This window comes from Dasypus novemcinctus, chromosome 5 (assembly GCF_030445035.2).
Source record: "Dasypus novemcinctus isolate mDasNov1 chromosome 5, mDasNov1.1.hap2, whole genome shotgun sequence".
Taxonomy (NCBI): domain Eukaryota; kingdom Metazoa; phylum Chordata; class Mammalia; order Cingulata; family Dasypodidae; genus Dasypus; species Dasypus novemcinctus.
In genome coordinates this window covers 60,161,116-60,181,772 of record NC_080677.1, presented here as the reverse complement: position 1 = coordinate 60,181,772, position 20,657 = coordinate 60,161,116, and the positions used below count along the sequence as shown (strand labels likewise).

General features: G+C 38.2%; 3 protein-coding genes and 1 non-coding gene across 4 annotated transcripts in view; 1 reads left to right on the top strand and 3 right to left on the bottom strand.

Moving 5' to 3' along the window:
• The window catches only part of PEX1 (peroxisomal biogenesis factor 1), a 59,178-nt gene extending 53,218 nt beyond the window's left edge, over positions 1-5,960 (bottom strand). Inside the window, exons 1-2 of the mRNA XM_058296975.2 lie at positions 5,585-5,960; positions 716-859 (exon numbers count right to left, since the gene is read on the bottom strand). Coding sequence (XP_058152958.1) covers positions 716-859; positions 5,585-5,713 — 273 coding nt within the window. The 5' untranslated portion in view covers positions 5,714-5,960. The remainder of the gene's footprint in view (positions 1-715; positions 860-5,584) is intronic.
• Positions 5,961-6,027: 67 nt separating this feature from the next.
• RBM48 (RNA binding motif protein 48) lies at positions 6,028-19,574 on the top strand. The gene is made up of 5 exons (XM_058296976.2): positions 6,028-6,185; positions 6,719-6,909; positions 10,039-10,184; positions 15,449-15,966; positions 18,814-19,574. The coding sequence occupies exons 1-5, from the start codon at positions 6,075-6,077 to the stop codon at positions 18,898-18,900; spliced, it is 1,053 nt and encodes a 350-aa protein (XP_058152959.1). The 5' UTR covers positions 6,028-6,074; the 3' UTR covers positions 18,901-19,574.
• LOC111759762 (U6 spliceosomal RNA) lies at positions 11,832-11,936 on the bottom strand. The gene has a single exon (XR_002793654.2). It is a non-coding gene; the product is annotated as a U6 spliceosomal RNA (small nuclear RNA).
• Positions 19,223-20,657, bottom strand: part of LOC139436096 (calaxin-like) — a 28,039-nt gene continuing 26,604 nt past the window's right edge. The window contains exon 5 of the mRNA XM_071215171.1: positions 19,223-19,322. Within this exon, the coding sequence (XP_071071272.1) occupies positions 19,266-19,322 (57 nt within the window). The 3' untranslated portion in view covers positions 19,223-19,265. The remainder of the gene's footprint in view (positions 19,323-20,657) is intronic.

Below are 20,657 nucleotides of genomic sequence, written 5' to 3'. Positions count from 1 at the left end.
GCATACTGCTTGTAATACATGGAAACATACCACTGATATATTTGTAGGAAAAAATTATATAAAATATGTATGATCTCATTCTTTAAATCCTAAAGGTCTAAAGAGATCCCAACAAATAGTAAACATTCATTCAGTTAAGTGCATTGACAGTTAGGGTCAAGGAAAGGGAAACACTGATTTTTACTTTGCATTGTAAAATATTTATAATGGATATGCATTATTTCTGCGGTTTAAAATTTTGTTAAAGTAATAAGATGGATAACATAAAAATGAAAAAAACAGATGTGTGTTCTTAAGCTTTGGGGTTGACAATCTAACCACATTTACATTCATAGATAACACAAAATAGAAAAATAACTCTCTTTTGTAGATTTTTTTCAAATCAAGCAGGACCATGAAAGGTTAGAAAATTTATCAGAAACAAATGGAATGAAGTTCAATAATAGGAAGTAAAAATAAATCATAAAGGAAAAATAATTACACACAAAAAAACTAGGGAATCTAGACAGTGAATAAAATACAACAGTAAGATACAAAATCAATTAGGGAGCATAGTAGACTACAAGATGACTTAATATCAGAGTACGGTCAACCTCAATGTCCTAGACTGGATATTACAGCACACAAATTAGGTGTCCTCTCACCTCCTTAAAAAACAAACTTGAACCTTTCATTTTATTTTGATTGCTATATTGCTATCACATTTTGTGCTTACCTGTTCCCCATTTGAAAGTCCAAGTTTCTGACCAATTTGTCTGTTAATCTCAGCCATATTTTCACCTTGTTCACTAAAATGCCTGCCCTCCATCCAGCTCAAAAATGCAAGTTGGTTACCCCAGGCTACTTCAATAGCTTGATTCTATTCATTTAAGAAATAAGAAATAAGGGGGGAAGTTGTGAAAATTTTTCATATTTAGAGGGAATTCACATAAAAGATAAATCACATAAAAGATAATCCACACATAAAAAAGAATTCTATCGATAGAGGATGGCTCTCTGTTATCCAGTTTTGTCATAGCATTAAAAAAAAGCTATAACTCACAACATCCAATGCTAGCAATGCTATGGGTGAAACTAATAGCTGTATATTCTTATGGCATTATAAACTGATTCAACCAATTCAAAATTCAAAATGGCAATATGTAACAAATGAATTTACATAGACTTTGACCAATATATAATTTAAATGATTTGAAGAAAAAATATCAGAAGATATCTCAGCAGTATTATCTACAATAGTGAAAACTTGGGACTGTCCTAGAAGTCTAATAGAGAAAGTATTAAATAAGCATAAATGTACTATTTTATTAAAGTATGAGTCAGTAAGTGGAAACATATATTATAATCTTAAAAATGTAACAGCTTTGAAATTATGAAATACAAAATTAAAAAGTAAAAATTTTAATTTTAAAAAGCAGAGCACATGTAGGTCAGTGATTGAACGCCCGCTTCGCATGTACGAGGTCCTGGGTTCAATACCTAGTACCTCTTAAAATAAATAAATAAACTGTGAAATACAACCAACAGGATATGCAGTCCCACATCTACTTATTTATTTATTAGAAGGGTAGTAAATGTACCTAATAAAAGCTCAAAAAGTACAAAAAGGTAAAATGTGAAAGCCAGTCTGTGTTCCCAGAGGCAACTACTATTAACAGCTTCTTGTCAATCTGTTCCAGACATTTTATAGCATAGTTTCTTAAGTGATAATTTTCAAGTTTATAGACAGCAATATTCATAACAGCCAAAAGATAAAAGCATCTCAAATATCCACCCATAGATGAACGGACAAACAAAATGTGATACATACATGAAATGGAATATTATACAGTTGTAAAAAGGAATTAAGTTCTGACACATGGTACCAAATGGATTAGCCTTGAAATCATTATGAGTGAAATAAACTGTATACAAAGACAAATACTGTATGATTCCATGTATACGAGATATCTAAAATAAGCAAATTCATAGACAAAGTAGATTAGAGGTTGCCAGAGGCTAGATGGGGAGTTATGGCTTAAAAGGTCCAGAGTTTTTGTTAGGGATAATGAAAAAGTCTTGGTAATAGATGGCAATGAAGGTAACACAACATTGCCAATGTAAATAATACCACTAAAGTGTACACTTAAAAATGGTTAGAATGGGAAATTTTGTACTACTGTTACCATACATACACACATGCAAAAGGTTTACAGGACTACGGAAACGTATTTATGGCACTAAGTTAAAAAAAGAATATATTAAAAGTAAAATATATTCTCATTAAAAGAGCAGTTATATAAATTTGTGGCAAAGGGCTAAAAAAGACAATGTTTTCCATTTTAAAAGAAACTACAAAGTCATTATAGAAACCTTGGAAAACATACAAATTTAGAAGAAAATAAAGGAACTGATATTTCCTCCATAAAACACAACTATGTGAACAGTTTTATCTATTTCCTGCTAACCTTTTAATGAGCAAATGAACTTTTTAAATAGCTGTGTAGTATATTCACAATTTAGTATTTTTCCTAATTAACACTGTATCATAACCATTTTCACACATATATCATTTTTTAATAAAAAGGATTTACTTAATAGTGATCAAAAATGAAGAAATGGACAGACTCAAGAAAAAGGAGCCCCTTTACCAGTTTAAACTAATCAACAAGCAAATGATTACCTACTTTTGCTCAAACTTGTGGTATCATTATCACATTTAGGTTCATACATTTACATTTAGTATGGATATGAATCCTTTTGCCTTCTTTTAGGTATCACAGCAAGTCCTGACAGCAGAATATGGACTAGGGAACTGAGTTAAAGTAGTGGTTCTCAACTGGGGGTGATTTTGCCCACCAGGGGACATTTGGCAATGTCTGGAGACAGTTTTGGTGGAAACTGGGGATGTGCTTCTAGCATTCAGTGGGTAGTAGCCAGGGATGTTGTGCTAAACACCATACAGTGCCCCTGATGGCTCCCCACGACAAAGAATTATCCAGCCCCAAATATTAACAGCACCAAAGTTGAAAAACCCAGAGTTAAAACATCTACTAGATACCCAGTCCTGAAATAGGGACATGGGTAAACAAGACACCTGAAATAGAAAAGAGCATAACAAACTAGATGTATCACATAAACACAGTAGTAAAATTTTGAATAGCAGACAAATTTGGGTAACAGAATTTGAAAGCTATGTAGAGGAAGGATTGCACTGAATTTTTTAAGAGATGGAATTTGTATAGAAGAAAGAGAATGTTTCAGAGAAGAACAGCATGGGTAAGAGAAAACCTGTAGGTATGTGCACACTTAAGGAAGAGTGAGAAGGCTAGTCTGGACCCTATACAGTGAGTTACAGACAAGGGCAAATTAACTGCATGAAAATGGTATCAGCCTAGAAGTACCAGTTTCCATCTGTGCAAAAGTAAGGAAATGTTCTACTCCAAAGCTCCCTTCAACCATTAACATTCTATTATTCTAGATCACTGGATATCAACTCTTTTGTAAATCCAAGTTACCTGAAGATATTTTTAAATTACAGATGACTGAACCACACCCTCCAAGAATCTGATTCAGTAGATCTGAGGTATTTTTTAAAAGTCCCAACATTTAAGTCTGACACATGGCCAAAAACCATGGCCCTTCTTCCCAATACAGCATTATGGGAAGATAATGCACAATGCTGGCCCACTCAATGCTTCAGCCTAGATAAAATAATTCAACCTACTAACCCCTTAATAGTGAATCTTTCTGCTTTAATAATTATGTATGCCCTCTAACCCATTAATTTTGGGAATTTATCCTAAATAATAAGAAATGAAGACAATGTTTTCTAAACAAAAGTGTACTATTTTTAGCTTTTTATTAAAATATAATTACAGCATCACTCAATGTCTAAATACTGAGTACAATCTAAATATTCCATCACAATGAGTAATTAAATAAATTATGGCAAATTTATAATGTAATACTAATTAACAACTAAAAATTATAATCTTTGTACAAAATGGGAAAACAATCATGATAATACCATATGAAAACAGCAGGAAACAAAACTGTATGTGTATGTGTGTTAGACATCATTTCTTTCAAAAAAAAGAATTAAAAGATTAGAAACAAAACTGCAAGATTCAATCCAAACTGTTAACATTAATTACCTCTGGGTGCTGGGATTATGGGCAACTTTAGTTTTCTTGTTTGTAATTTTATGTATGTTCCAAAATTTCTACACAAATTGGCCTATTCTGGTGATACAAGCTAGATGGAAACAGCAACTTGTTCCAAGGTTGGAGATACTTATGTGTCAAAAGATGCCCACTAAATAATTCTTAGGAATACTTATTGATACTATTCTGCAAACTCAAAATTTAAAACAATGATCAAGACCACTATATTCTTAAATAGTGATGAATTTAAGATATCATCCACATCTTAGGATCAAATTAGTAGAGTTACCGTAAAGAAGCATTTCTATAAACTCATTCTGTGTGGATTTGGAAGCATGTTGAAAATCTCCATCAAAGCTGAGAGTACTAGACAGGCCTAGCTAGGATTCTTCATCAAAACTGACCAAGATTACAGGACAGAGCCTATCTGGGACATGGTGACACTGACTAACTCGTCTCCAGACAAGAAGGCAACGTATCAGGGCCAAAAGATTGTCTACTTTGTAGTACTAGAAGTAACAGAAGGTTTCTGCTGAATTTAGTATGTTTTGAAAGATGGACAAAAGCAATCTAGGAGAATAAAGAGAAATAACTACAGTGAAAAACTGAGGTACTTGAAATTATTACAAACTCTTCAATACTTCCTGCACGGATTAGCCATTGTGGATACCATGCATCCAGGATTTTCGAGGATTTCAACTAGTCTATCCTTTCCCCCCACAAGCATACTCATACTTGTGAGACCATGTGCCTCTATTTTTATTATGAATAAATTTGGATGCTGTATCTCTGTCTGTGGTTAAAACTGTAAAACACGAGTCACAACGTCCAAAAGGGCGACGGGCGGTAGAGGTTCCTAAGTACGATTTCCAAGTATGAACAACTCCACCACAAGGTTCCCGGCACACCGCGTACGTGCTCGGGGGACAGGCGGGGCTGGGAGGAGCTATCATTTTATTAACCTCCCCCACTCGAGAGAGGTGCTCAGTCCCAGTTCCTGTGCAACTCTGCCCCCTCGCTCTCGACACCTGGATTGCAGCGGTGCAGGCACCTGGAAATAGGAAAAACTTTTTAAAATAAATTAAACCACATCTCAAGAGATTGTCCAAACCGTAGTGAAGAATATTTCTGAATTCAAAGGAAGAATATTAGGATTTCTGAAAGCCCAGTTTCACCATGTGAGAAATCTGGAATTAAGGCTCGTTAACTTAAAGGCCCAGTTTCACTAGACTTGGAATGGGATGCAGAGACGGCCCAGGCCGGCCCTGCCCTCGAGGAGCCCTTAGTCTGGCCTCTGTACTGTGCGGCGGCGCCGGGAAGGGAGCTGCTGTCCACCGCTAGGGGAGGCCCGAGCTGCCCCCGCGTCCCCAGATTCCGGCTACGTCCGACCCCAGGCTGTCGTCCCGGCTAGGAGCGCCCGCCCGGGGTCGGCGCGTTACCTGTAGTAGGTGCAGTTGGGCCACGAGGCGCCGAGGTAGGTGGAGGAAGCAGTCGCGGGCGTTGGTGAAGGCCACCGTCACGGCCGCCCCGCCTCCACCCGCGCCCACCAGGCGATCGTTGCCCCACATCGCGAGCAAGTGCCGCTCCCCCTCCACCCAACCTAGCGCCGCGACGAACCGCGACCCGGGGAGGCCCAGGGCGTCAGAGCCAGAGAGGATCGATCGGCCCCGCCCCTCTCCGCACCACGAGTCTGACTGCGAGTCCTTCAGGAGGACAAAAGAGCCTTTGCTCGCTCTCCGGGCCTCCCCTCCACGCCTCTGGAGGGCGGCACTTAGTTCACCGAACCCTCGCTCACTCGCAGGAAACGATAGCGACGCTGTCGATTCTCCAGCCAATCTCGGCGCGCCTCGATCCTTCTACTCTCTTATTGGATAAACGGAAGGCAGCAAAGCGGATGTTGTCGTCTCCGCGGCGGCTAAAGCTGGCTAGATGGCGTCGAGCGGCGGGCAGGTTGGGGGCTCCTTCGCTCACCATGCGCAGAGGGCTGTGTGCGACACGCGGGCCAAGTATCGGGAGGGGCGACGGCCTCGCGCTGTCAAGGTAAACCGATTTCGGTTTCATTCGCCAACCTTGGTAGCTTTATTTGAACCCTAACTCCACATTTCCTGGCCTGTGTACATATCTCGCTGGAGATGGGTGCAAGGAACCGAGGGGCAGTCACCAAAGATTTTCCCGACCCTTTTGGTCACCCATCAGAACATCAGGTTCGCGAGAGCATGGCTATTTTATTCGTTGTATTTTACGTGCTTTAACAGCGCTTCGCACATGGCAAATACTCAAATATTTGTTGAGTGAATATTCCCAATGACGTGAACCACTTTTACCCATTCAACTTCTGGAAAAAAGATCGACTGAAGGTAGTCTCGTGTATGCTTTACTTTGAAGCCCTCGCACGTGGGGCAAGTTTTTCTTTATATAGAAAAATTGCCGCACAAAAAAAGTTACTTGTATGTTTTCTGCAAACCGGGTTGAAGAGAATAGTTTTGTTTTTAAAGCCTTGTTCTTTAAAATGGGGGAAGATTTATCCTAGGCTTATTTGTGAAATATATTTAATGAGTTTGCATTTCTTTTAGGTATATACAATCAATTTGGAATCTCGGTACTTAATAATACAAGGAGTTCCTGCAGTGGGAGCGATGAAGGAATTAGTTGAGCGATTTGCTTTATATGGTGCAATTGAACAGTATAATGCTCTAGATGAATACCCAGCAGAAGAATTTACGGAAGTTTATCTTATTAAATTTGTGAATTTACAAAGTGCAAGGTAATCTGCAAGTTAAGTAATACCTCATTTCCTCCATTCCCACTGCTATCAGTCTGGACCCAGCCTTCCTTCTTTCGTACCTGAATTCCCAGTAATCTATCATGGCCTTATATTTTTCATCTTATTCTAGGCTTTTAAAAGATTAGCCTTACTAAAACACAATTTTCATCATTTCTATGCTTAACAGTATCTATTGTGCAGTGCTAGCAGATAAAAAATTGGGGTTGGAGTAAGTTTTCCATTCCCATTGCTTACTATCTTCATGACATTGGACAAGTTATTTAGCCTTTTTTTTTTTTTAAACAACTTTATTGAAAAATAATTCACACAGCTTACATTTCATCCATTTAAAGTATGCAATTAGTGTATTTTAATAGTTTCTCTATTTTTTTAGCCTTTTTTTTTTTATTCATTTTATAAAAATATTACATTCAAAAAATATGAGGTCCCATTCAACCCCAACTCCCCCCCCAGCAACACTCACTCCCATCATCATGACACATCCATTGCATTTGGTAAGTACATCTCTGGGCATCTCTGCACCTCATGGTCAATGGTCCACATCATAACCCATACTCTTTTTTTTTTAAAGATTTATTTATTTTGTTGTCTGTTCTCTGTGTCTATTTGTTGCGGCTTGTTTCTTTGTCCGCTTCTGTTGTCATCAGCGGCACGGGAAGTGTGGGCGGCGCCATTCCTGGGCAGGCTGCACATTCTCTCGTGCTGGGCGGCTCTCCTTACGGGGTGCACTCCTTGCGCATGGGGCTCCCCTACGCCGGGACACCCCTGTGTGGCAGGGCACTCCTTGCACACATCAGCGCTGCACATGGGCCAGCTCCACACGGGTCGAGGAGGCCTGGGGTTTGAACCGCGGACCTCCCATGTGGTAGATGGACGCCCTAACCACTGGGCCAAGTCCGTTTCCCGCCCATACTCTTATTTAGCCTTTTTAAACCTGTTTTTTCCTCTTCTGTGAAACCCATCTGGTAAAAGGACCTACCTTTTGAGGTTGTATAAGGATGAAATGAGATAGTCCATGTAAAAGCTTAACATAGTACCTCTCATTCAGAATTCATAAATATTAGCTATTGAAGTTCTTTTTATTATTTGACCCCATCTTATCTAATCTACTCTACAATACAAACCCTCCCTAATAAGGCTGAAGTGTGAAATACCTCATCCATTTTTACATTAACTCCTACTCTTGTTGCTAATATGATCCACAACCCATCCTTCTCTGGTTATTGCAATTCATATTTTCTTGACTATTCTACCAATAGCACTCATAGTCTGCCACAAAAGCAGTTGATTTTATGGGGTCATATGTTGTTCTTATATGTAATTTTACTTCCCCAACCAACTTTCCAGTTCCTAATTGTTAGGGAGCCATATTTTCTAGAGCTTTTGCATCTCCCACAGCACTTAGTACACTGATCTCTGGAGTTAGACATATGGATTTGAATCTCAACTCCACCAAACCAATTGTGTGACCCCAGCCAATTTATACTCTCCTTGTTCCTTAGTTTCATTATTGAGTTGTGAAGTGTTAATTCATGTAAAGCACTTAGGACATGGCACATGGTAAACTCGTAGTAAATATTTCTTATAGCTGGGCACAAAGTTAAGTATTTATTGTAGTAGGGCCTGTACAGACACAGAATTTCAATAAGTGTTTGTTGAATGAATACCATCCTTCTTGTTTTTTCATTGTTTAGTTGCTATATATTCAATATTTCTTAAGATACTGCAAATTTTACAGTTACAGATTTTTAATTAAACTTTCTGTATAAATCCCAACTTAGGAACACGTGCTGAAAAGGCTAATTTGGTATAAACTAACTTCTCAAGGCCATTTAGAGAACAGCTTTATTTCGTGGCCATACATTGTATACCTCAGTTAAAGGGAACCTGGGTATGAGTAGATAACTATTGGGAGAGGGAGAGAAAAGGCTTAAGGTATTTTCTCAATACTTGATCAATAGGTTCCATACCACCCACACGTAATATGCCTTGATTGAATTCCCAAATCATAGGAGGCATATACACATAGCAAAAGCTGGACGTTGCTCTTTAGAGCAATCTTGTATCCTAGTCAACCTGCTTCATCCAAGTAATGTCACAAATCAATGTAAAATCTGATCCAAAATGGCCAGTGAGTAAAAATAATTGAAAGCGTTTTTGGAGGCATGCAAAAAAATCATGTTCATTACACTGTGATCTGGGTTGGTTCTTATAGAGCCTGGAAACATCATTCTACATCTCTAACTATTGGAATCAGTATTTAAACCCTTAGTGGAAACTTTCAGTTGCTTAACTCTGTATTTGAGGATTTTTAAAAATGTTCTACATCATTTATGTTGTATTTCAACATATGTAGAAACAGTAACTTGTGAACTATGCTTTTTCATAACTTTAATATATATATCTAAATGCAGCATGCATAAATATTAATATTTTTAAACACAATAGTAAACTTTTTGTACCTTTTGCTAATATCTCTGTTTCCTTGCTTTGGCATAAAGAATGAGCCAATGAACGTTTCTACTGTAGGAAAATGTAGGAGTGTTACCTGATATTGCTCTTAGATGTAATTCTAATTAATGTTAAATCATAAATAAACAATATTTTAAATAGAAAAAAAAAGTTAAGCTTTCACCTTAAGTAAATCTTTTTTTTTTTTTTTTTTTTTTTTTTTTTTTTTAAGATTTTATTTATTTTTATTTTAATTTCTCCCCCTCCCCTGGTTGTCTGTTCTTGGTGTCTATTTGCTGCGTCTTGTTTCTTTGTCTGCTTTTGTTTCTTTGTCCGCTTCTGTTGTCGTTAGCGGCACAGGAAGTGTGGGCGGCGCCATTCCTGGGCAGGCTGCACTTTCTTTTCACGCTGGGCGGCTTTCCTCACGGGCGCACTCCTTGCGCGTGGGGCTCCCCCACGCGGGGGACACCCTTGCGTGGCACGGCACTCCTTGCGCGCATCAGCACTGCGCATGGCCAGCTCCACACGGGTCAAGGAGGCCCGGGGTTTGAACCGCGGACCTCCCATGTGGTAGACGGACGCCCTAACCACTGGGCCAAAGTCCGTTTCCCAAGTAAATCTTGATTAATAAACCATGCTATCATATATTCTGTTTAGGACAGCCAAGAGAAAAATGGATGAACAGAGTTTCTTTGGTGGATTGCTTCATGTGTGCTATGCTCCAGAATTTGAGACAATTGAAGAAACTAGAAAAAAATTACAAGAGAGAAAGGCTTATATAGCAAGAACTACTAAAAATAAAGGTATGGAAAGCCTGTTATTAAACACCTGTGTGTTAGGCACTCTGCTAAGAATACTGTCATAGAGTTTCCAGTCTAGTGGAAGGAGAAGTAAATGCACAATATTCACTATTGTTCAGGGTTCTGTGCAGCTCTTTATGTAATCTGAGCTAGAATGAGAGAGATGTTGGTTTGTGGAACACTTCTTGCAGAGTGAATGGTGACTGGGTTTTGAGGAATCAGTACATGTTAGCAAAAAGAGGAAAGGAAGAGATGTAAAGGTGAACCAGGCAGCATATTTAAAGGCAAAGAGGTATAACTGAGCATCTTGCATGTAAAGAACTGTGAGTAGTACAGGATAACCAAAGCACAGGGGCTTCCATGAGAGAGAAGACTCTCTCACCAAAAAGTGGACAGGAATTGAATCATGTGGGACGTTGGGTCCCATGCTAAGGAACGAAGGATTTGAGTTGATGGCAGTGAGAAGCGTTATGGTTTGCAGACCAGTTAACAAATTCTAGTCATCATGGACAATCTCTGTTTTTGTCCGGTAGATGGCCAAATGCCCCCACATGCCAAACTGAATTTCCCCAGACACAATTCAGAGTGCCTGGAATGGGATCTGGTACATACATTATAGGACTAGAAGAGTCAATTGTTTTAGATAATTTGTGTGGTTTGAAATCTGAGTATTACTAGAGGCTCAAATGATCACATTTCTACCCATTAGTTGAATGACAAAGTCAGTGTCCATACAGCTGTTCCTTATAATGAGTTTATGACTGATTAGAGGAGGAAGATGTGGCACTGGTTTAGAATAGATAAGGAAGGTGGGAAGACCCTTGGAAAACTTATTTGGAAATCTGATAAGAGCTGTTGAGAGTCCCTGGTCATTATTAGACACTGAACTTTAATTTATGGAATACATAAATAACCAGCATCGGGAAAACTTGGATGTATGTGTTGCAAAGAAAATTACAAATATTAGGATGAAGAAATACCTTTGAGAGTATATGCTCTGTGTTCTATTCTTTATAGGTGAAGAAACTAAGGCTTAGAAAGTTTGTGGCTGCCCTATATCTCTAGAGGCAAATTAGGGACAAAGAGGGGATTAAATCCCAAATGTATTGGTCAGCCAAAGAGGCCCTGATGCAATGTACCAGAACTCTATTGGCTTTTATAAAGGGTGTTTATTTAGGATAGAAGCTTACAGTTATAAGGCCCTAAAGAGTCACATTCATAGTTACTTCCTCACCCAAAGTTTGTTGCCACATGTTTAAGCAAGATGGTAGGCGACATCTGGAAGGTTAAGCCTTCCTCTTCCCTTTTAAGGTTCCATGGGTCCAGCTTCTTCCAGTCTCAGCTGTAGGCTGGCATTGGGCTTGTCCCTCTTCCCGGGGCTCACTTCTTTTTGGGCTCAGCTGCTCTGGTCTCTTCACAGGACCAGCTGTAAACTCAAGCAAATGGGCCATCTCTCCCCAGGGCTGCAGGATCGAAGTCCTCTTCTGTGTCTATGGAGCTCTCTCTCTTTTCTTGCATATCTGCTTCTGTGTTCTTGAGTGTCCATTTATATAGCACACCAAGGGGGCAGGGACTCAACCCTGCATGCCCTAATGACCTGGCCAAATCAAAACTCTATTCTTGATCTAATCAAGTGAACGTAAAGCCTTTTTTAATATGGAACTCTTCTTGAATTTGAGTGTCATCCTTGCACAGGGGTCATGCTAATATTCTGTATCTTTCCAATTTTAGAATATGTGCTGCCGGAGCGAGCACCATAAAGCCTCTTTCTAAACTGCTTTATTCATCTCAGTGTTGTGAAATGGGAACTAGTGTCATCATCATTCTTTGCTCCCTTTCCTCTTTTATTTGTCCTGCTCTCACCTCCTGAGAATTAGTCTTAAGGTTACTACAGCTTTTTGAGTATCAACATGTTTCTTTTGTTTTGTTTTGTTTTTTCCTCCTCCGTTATCTGCTATCTGTGTCCATTCACTGGGTGTTCTTCTGTGTCCACTTGTATTCTTGTCAGTGGCACTGGGATTCTGTGTCTCTTTTTGTTGCGTCATCATGATGCATCCTCTCTGTGTGTGTAGTGCCACTCCTGGGCAGGCTGTACTTTTAATGCTGAGAGCTGGCAGCTCCCCTTACAGGGCGCACTCCTTGCATGTAGGGCTCCCCTACACGGGGGACACTCCTTGCACACATCAGCACTGCGTGTGGGCCAGCTCACCACACGGGTCAGGAGGCCCTGGGTTTGAACCCTGAACCTCCCATGTGGTAGGTGGACGGTCTATCCATTGGGCCAAATCCACTTCCCTAATATAATGTTGTTGTTGTTTTACTTTTTATTTTGAAATAATTTCAAATTTACTGAACAGTTGCAAGAGTAATAATAGAAACCAAAACAGAGAAACCCCAATATATTCCCTAACCATCTAACAGATTTCCCAATTTTTAACATTTTGCCGCATTTGTTACATTGTTCTTTCTCTCTCTCTCCCTCTGTTTTCTAAATATTTGAGAGTAGGTTGCATACATGATACTCCTTAAGTACTTAATACTTCAATGTATATTTTGTAAGAAGGAGGATTTCACTTTTGTACCCTCATTAAGTACTGTTATCAAGTTCAAGAAATAACATTGATATAAAGCATACAGTCTCTATTCCATTTTTTTTTTTCAGTTGTCCCAATGTCCTTTTGGGCAGTTTCTCCTCCATTATTAGATCCAATTCAGGATTGTATTGCATTTAATTCTTATTGTCTCTTTAGTCTCTCTTTTGTTAAATTGTAGAAAATAGATATACAACATAAAGTTTCCTATCTAACCTACCAAAGAAAACAATTTAGTGGGATTAATCACAGCCACAATGTTGTGCTACCCTCATTACCATCTATTACCAGAATTTTCCATCACCTCAAACTGAAGCCCTGAACCTGTTATGCATTATCTCCCCCTACCCCTGGCAACCTTCTAATCTATTTTCTGTCTCTCTGAATCTACATATTCTAATTATTTCATTTAAGTGGAATCATGTTATTTGGCCTTTGGTGTATGACTTATTTCACTCAACGTAATGTAGCATATCAGAACTTCATTCCCTCTTATAGTTGAATAATATTCTATTGTATGTATTAATATATACCTCCTTTTGTTTATCCATTCATCTGTTGATAGACATTTAGGTTGTTTCTACCTTTTGGCTATTATGAATGATGCTGTTATGAACACTGGGTCACAAGTATCTGCAAATTCCTTCTTTCAATATTTATGGGTATATCCTAGAAGTGGGATTGCCAGATCATATGGCTCTTCTGTGTTTTACTTTTTCAGGAATTGCCAAACTTTTCCACACCAGCTGCATCATTTTACATTCCCAGCAACAATGTACTAGGGCTGCTATTTTCCCACATCCTTGTTAGCACTTGTTATTTTCTATTTTTTATTAATAGCCATTCCAGTGGGTAGGAGGTGGTATATCATTGTAAATTTTTTTTTTACTTTTTTAAAAAGAGGTAATGGGGATTGAACCCAGAACATCATATCTGGGAGGCAGGCACTCAACCACTGAGCTATACCCACTCCCCTTCATTGTGATTTTGATTTGCATTTCCCTACTTTTTAATAATGTTGAGCATTTTTACATGTTTTTATTGGCTATTTGTAAATCTTCTCTGAAGAAATACTTACTCAAGCCCTTTGCCTGTATTTTAACTGGATTATTGGCCTTTTTGTTGTTGATTTGTAGGAGTTTTTAACATATTCTGAACATTAAAGGTTTAATTAATTAATTAAAGGTTTAATGTTCAGAATATGTTTAGCAATTATTTTCTCCCATTCTATTGGCTATCTTTTCACTGTCTAGATGTCTTTGCAGAAAAGTGTTTTTAAGTTTTGATGAAGTCCAGTTTACTTATTTTTTTTCTTTTGTTGCTTATACTTTTGGTGTCATGACTAAGAATCCATTGCTTAATACAAGTTTCTGAAGATATTTCTCTGCTTTCTTCTAATAGTTTAGCTTTTATATTTAGGTCATTGATCCCACTGAAAGTTAATTTTTGCTCATGGTGTGAGGTAGGGCTCCACTCTCATTCTTTTGCATGTGGATTTCCCAGTTTTCCCAGCATCATATGTTGAAGAGACCTTTCCCCATTGAGTAGACATGGAACCTAGTGTTTGTTTTTTCAATATTGTTTTTGGCCTTTGATATTTTGGTTAAGCACTCATCTGTGATATTTTAGGGTCTACATAGTCCATTTGCATATGTGGTCTCACCTTTTAAAAACTTTTTACTATGGACAGTTTTAAATATGCAGAGGTAGGATAATGGACTTTCCATGTATTAATAACTTCAGCTATTATGAATTCTTTGCCTATCATATTTCAACTTTACCACATCTTCCACACCCCGCTCTTAGGGGAAAGTCTGCATTTGGGAGCACAGACCAGAAAAGAGGCCTGTGCAGGCACTGAAAGTGAGCCCATCATATTGTCTCATTTTAGCACTAACAAACACTAACTAAGCAGCATGATACAGCTATATAGTAAGATACTCAAGTATTAACCAAAAAAGCAGCTTTCTTTATAATGGATTCTCCAAGATCTACAGTTAAGTAAAAAAAGAAAAGGTAGAGAAATGGGTATTACATGTTACCTTTTGAGTGGAGAGGAAAAGGTGTGGGTGGGAGGAAGAAAAGTGAGATGTACAGGAGAGATAGATAAGAAATAATAATAGTGATTATTACTTAGGGGAGGTAGACATTGGGCAGATAGGGAGCAAGGCAAGAATGCACTTGACACTGTATACCTTTTTCCTGCTGTTAGCTTTTAAACCTCATAAATGTATTGCCTGCTCAAGAAATAATTTTTTTAAGAGTAACATTTGTTGTTTAAAGATTTATTTTTAATTTCTTTATCCCCCCGCCCCTTGCCACTTGCTTGCTGTCTGCCCTCTGTGTCCATTTGCTGCATGTTCTTCTATGTCTGCTTGTCTCCCTTTGTTGGCGTCATCTTGCTGCAACAGCTCAGGCCATCAGTTGTCTTCGGGCCATAGGTTGTTAGCTCTCCGCAGGCGTGGGCCAGCTTGCCTTCACAAGGAGGCCCTGGGATACAAACCTAGGGCCTCCCATATGGTAGATGGGAGCCCCGTCAGTTGAGCCACATCTGCTTCTCTGTTAGTATTTTTTAATGACAGTATTTGTTTTTAAAATTATATGATTCTGAAAGATGAAAATAATAAATGAACCATTTCTATTTCCTTTCCTTACTTTTAAAATTATAATATAAAGACCATTATATGACAAAGAAGAAACTGGTTACAGTGCATAAAGACACAAAAGACTTGAGACAGGACTCCCACTTGGATATGTCTGGATTTAGTGGAGCTGAATTGCCTTTATGTTATTTCTCCTCAAAATGTACATATTCATCGGGGAACCATGTGAACACAGCATCAAATGCCTTTCAGGATGGTAGAAACCATGATGAATCAGTGGAGCATTGTAAGTACGATAACTCTCTGAAGAAAATACAGATGAAAACATTTAAAAAATCATTAACCTGCCCTGATGCACAAAAGATTATTACTCCTTCAGAGGCAATTGACAGATTTATGCCTAGGACAACGCAGTTGCTAGAGCGGAAAAGAAGAAGAGAAGATGATCGTAGACTTGGAACTTCTCTTGAAACAAGCACAAGTAGTAGTGAGGTTTTGATTGGGCCTCTTTTACCAGATATACCTAAAGTAGATATGCATGATGACTCATTGAATACAACAGCGAATTTAATTAGGAGTAAACTTAAAGAGGTAAGATCATTTAAGAAACTCTTCTAAGAGATTGCTTGATTATAAGACTAATAAATAACTAAATGGAGAATCATTTGAGGGAATTTTATTTTATTTTATTTATTTATTTTTTTATTGACTTTGTAATAATATTACTTTAAAAATATATATATATGAGGTCCCATTCAACCCCACCACCCCTACCCCACCTCTCCCCCCCCCAGCAACACTCCTTCCCATCATCATGACACATCCATTGCATTTGGCAAGTACATCTTTGGGCACCTCTGCACCTCATGGTCAATGGTCCACATCATGGCCCATACTCTCCCCCATTCCATCCAGTGGGCCCTGTGAGGATTTACAATGTCCGGTGATTGCCCCTGAAGCACCATCCAGGGCAGCTCCATGTCCCAAAGACGCCTCCACCTCTCATCTCTTCCTGCCTTTCCCCATACCCATCAGCCATCATGTCCACTTTTCCCAATCCAATGCTACCTTTTCTATTTGGACATTGGATTGGTTGTGTCCATTGCACCTCTATGTCAAGAGGAGGCTCAGATTCCATATGGATGTTGGATGCAATCCTCCCACTTTCAGTTGTAATCACTCTAGGCTCCATGGTGTGGTGATTGTCCTTCTTCAACTCCATCTTAGCTGAGTGTGGTGAGCCCAATAAATCAGATTGTAGGTGCTAGGAGTCTGTTGAGGCTCAGGGCCTGGCTATCACATTGTCAGTCCAGAGATTCAAATCCCCTAAATATATCTTAAACCCCAACACTAACTGCACCTCCAGCACATTAGCATGAAAGTCTTATGAAGAGAGATCCCATCTGAGTCCAGATTCATCACACATAAACACCAGTTCCAAAGAGGGGCCATCTGACCTGGTATCTAACCCCATCGGCCATAACCATAACTCCCATGGGTCTCTTTAGCCCTCAAAGGAACCAATACCTGGGGGTTGTATCTGCTTTATCTGTCTCTCAGACTCTGCTCAGTTGTGCATAAGGGCAATCCTTCTGACAGCCTCCAGACTCTTTTTTAGAGACTCGTAGCCATATAAACTCATTTCTCCTTTCCATTTCCCCCTTACATTAGGTCAAACAGCATTTTAAAGTCATGTTATTTTATGTAGACAGGGATATTCTGCTGATCCGCGTTGAACCTTCCGTATAAGGTCATTTTCCAGTTGCATCATCAGTTGATAGTTGATAGTGGTCCCTCGGTGCCAGGGAGGCTCATCCCCGGGTGTCATGTCCCACGCTGGGGGGAAGGCATTGCATTTACATGCTGAGTTTGGCTTCAAGACTGGCCACATTTGGGTAACATGAAGGCTGACAGGAGGAAATTCCCAGGCACAATGCTGCTCTAGGCCTTGTTCTTATTTTAGGCTTAACAGCATTTGAGGGAATTTTGGAATTGTACTAATTTTTTTTTTCACTTTCCAGTTTTTATATGTGTTTTCATACAGTTCTCTCTGTTGAATTAACTGAATTTGACTAACAGAAATTTATCACTTTAGGTATAAAAATATTTAAAGCTGTGCTTTCAATCAGTGTAATTAGTCTCTGAGGGTGGAGTTTAGCCCTTCTGCTTTTTTAAAGCTCCACAGATGTTTGTTGTTGTGCGTTGTTGTTTTTTTTTTAAGGAGGTAACTGGGGACTGAACCTGGGACCTCGTTCATCGGAAGCAGGTGCTCAAACCACTGAACTGCACCTGTTCCCTCAGATGGTTTTAATGTGAGCCAAAGTTGAGAACCACTGTATTAAAGGAAAATTATTACCAATTATATATTTCTCCCAAATTCAAAGTTATTATAAATTACATCAATTGTGAAATACTTATTTTGCTTCTATGAGAAAGGTAGCCATAGATGGAAAGATTTCTAAAGATTGGGCTTTAAGTTCTGTATTCAAATATAAACTTTAAAGTTTAGAACTAGATTGTACTATTTATATAGTGATTTTTTAAAATGTTATTTATATAATCACTGTTTCCTAAGCACATATAAAAGGAAGTTAATATTTGAATGGCACCTTTTTATTGGGGGGAGGACATTAGGAAATCATAAACTGAGGGTGAAAGACCATTCTCTTGTTTTAACTTCAGGGTTTAGAAAGTGCTTTTTATTTATATGTTATACAGATATTTTCTAATATGACTTATAAGAGAGACTAGGGTAGTTTAATTTCTTCTATGTAAATTTTCTACCTGAAAATTATCATCTGATTAAGGATGAGGGGTTTCTATATAAGAAGAATCCATGTACTCAGTTTTGACATCTTAGATATTTCCGTTTGTGCTGGCACCCTTATTTCCTTCAGATAACAGCTGAACTGAGGCATAGAGATATATAGCTTTCTTTGCCAGAGCTGATGGCATTTTGAAAGAAAAAGTGAGGTCCAAATCCTAAATACAGAAAAAAGACAAATACTAAACACAATTTACTACAGTTTTGAATAATTCTCTATTTTAAATGAAGATTGTCTTATTCTGCTTTGAGTTATTGTCCACCCTTTTTCTGTGATGTATTTTGATTTTAATTTTTCCCTAAGAAAATGAAGGATTATAGTGTTTACCACTCATTTCTCCGATTTTTTTTTCATTTCTCTCCCTCAAGTCTCTATCTCTAAATACATCAGACATTACCAGTGTTTCATGTTATACATAACCAAGATATCTGTATCCATAAAATAACAAGCAACTTTAGATCTATAAAGGAATGCTAAAAGAGAGTATATGTTTACCTTTCTCCTTACCCCACCCCCAGTTTTTTTTTTCTTATTAAATTACTTTAGAAATTTTACTTACTTTTTTACCCTCCACTATAAAAACTAAGATTTGGTGGTTCTCTTTTTTAACTAGGTAATTTCATCTGTGCCAAAGCCTTCAAAGGACAACCTGGAAGATGTACATACAAGTCATCCATTAAAACAAAGAAGAAGAATATAGATTGCCAGCAGCAAATTAATATTTATTTTTAATTTTTAGTCTGTTTATTCCTTGAGGATATTTTACTGCTGTTATTTTTTATTGCACTCTTCTTTGTAATTTCATTCAAGCTATTTGTCTAACAGTATTAGCTTTTAAAATTAAAGTTTATCCTTCCTTGTTATAGATATTATTATTTCGATCCGTCTTAAAATTGCAGAAACTGTCTTTGTCATCTAACATATATCTCATATTTTCATTACCTCATAGTACAATGACTGTATGTAAACTAATTGAATCAAATATAGAAACTTTACAGTACAAATAATTTAGACAACCAGGCTCCATTTCTGGTTTTCTTAATATAAGTATTCAGTGATTCACTTTCAAAAACTAGAAGTCAGGATGTTTCTGAATGCCAGGACTTCAAAATCAAGACAATTCTGTAAAGTAAAAAAGTTAATAAGCTATTAGAACAAAGCTAAAGTTAAAATCTTACATTCTTTGGTTAACTTCTACGGATAATTTACTCAGTCTTAAGTAATCAAAAACAAATCAGTACTTGCAAATGCGTCAGCCACTCCTTTTGTCACGTCCAGTTTTTTTCTCATCAGTGGACCACATAATTGGGAATCCAAGTAATAGGAAATCAGGCTGCCTTTTTTTTAAAAATTGATTAAAGTAATTTGACCTTACCAACTGTGTCTTTTTGTTTTCTCTCTCTTCTTAAGGCCCTGTTGCCTTGTGATGGATAGGATTTGAACTTAGCAGTTAATAAGGTTAAATTTGTTTTCATGACCTACTGATCCAAACTTGCTAGGATGGTACTAAGTGATAGTAATAATAGAAGATGCAGGCAAGGGGTTAGGCCTACCTGCGTATGAGCTAATTATATACATATATTTCTAGTTGATATCTAATGTAAAAGATAGAGTCCTGAGCATGAAATTCAAAGAAGCAAGATGATGTCTAGATGAGGGTTTCTCAGACATTAGGATCCTGTTAAAATGCAAATTCAGGTGGTCTTGCGTGGGGCCCAAGATTCTGCATTTCCCATGAGCCCCCAGGTGATGCCACTGCTCCTGGTGCATGAGCTACACTCTGAGTAGCAAGGCTGTAAATGACTGGGCAGCAGATGAACTCTGGGAGACGCTGAAGAGCTATTGGTTGTTCCATCCTAAGTAGTTACTCCAGTCCAGTTCATTATTCTACAGTTTTCAGCCATCGGTCTAAGAAGTCTCCCTTCACACATTGCTTTTCTACCACACCTCCAGACAGAATTAAGATGTGGAGTTTAGGGAATAAACTACAATGGGAAGGAAGCAGATATAGCTCAGTGGTTAACACTTGCTTCCAACATACAGGGTCCTGGGTTCAATCCCCAATATTGCCCCCAAAAACAAAAACTTTAATTGGGGAGTGGTTGTAGCTCAGTGGTTGAGTGCCTTCTCCCCACATATGAAGTCCTGGGTTCAATCCCCAGTACTTCCTTAAAAAAAACTACAATGGGAAAAGTTAGAGACAGGAGCTAAGATGACTAAGGACAACTTTAAATCCTGCGAGTTAATTCACCCAGGACTTCAACTTACTACAGAAAAAAAAAGTTTATCAAATGATTTCACAGCACAGTTGGTCAAAGGAAGAACTAGAAAGGAAATTTTAAGAGCCAGATCAATTTTTAGACTGACCTAGCTTGGAAAATTTGTCAGATTTATATATGAAAAACCATCATACAAATAAAATACCTGTGTTCAAAATTCTAAAAACGTATTTTTCCC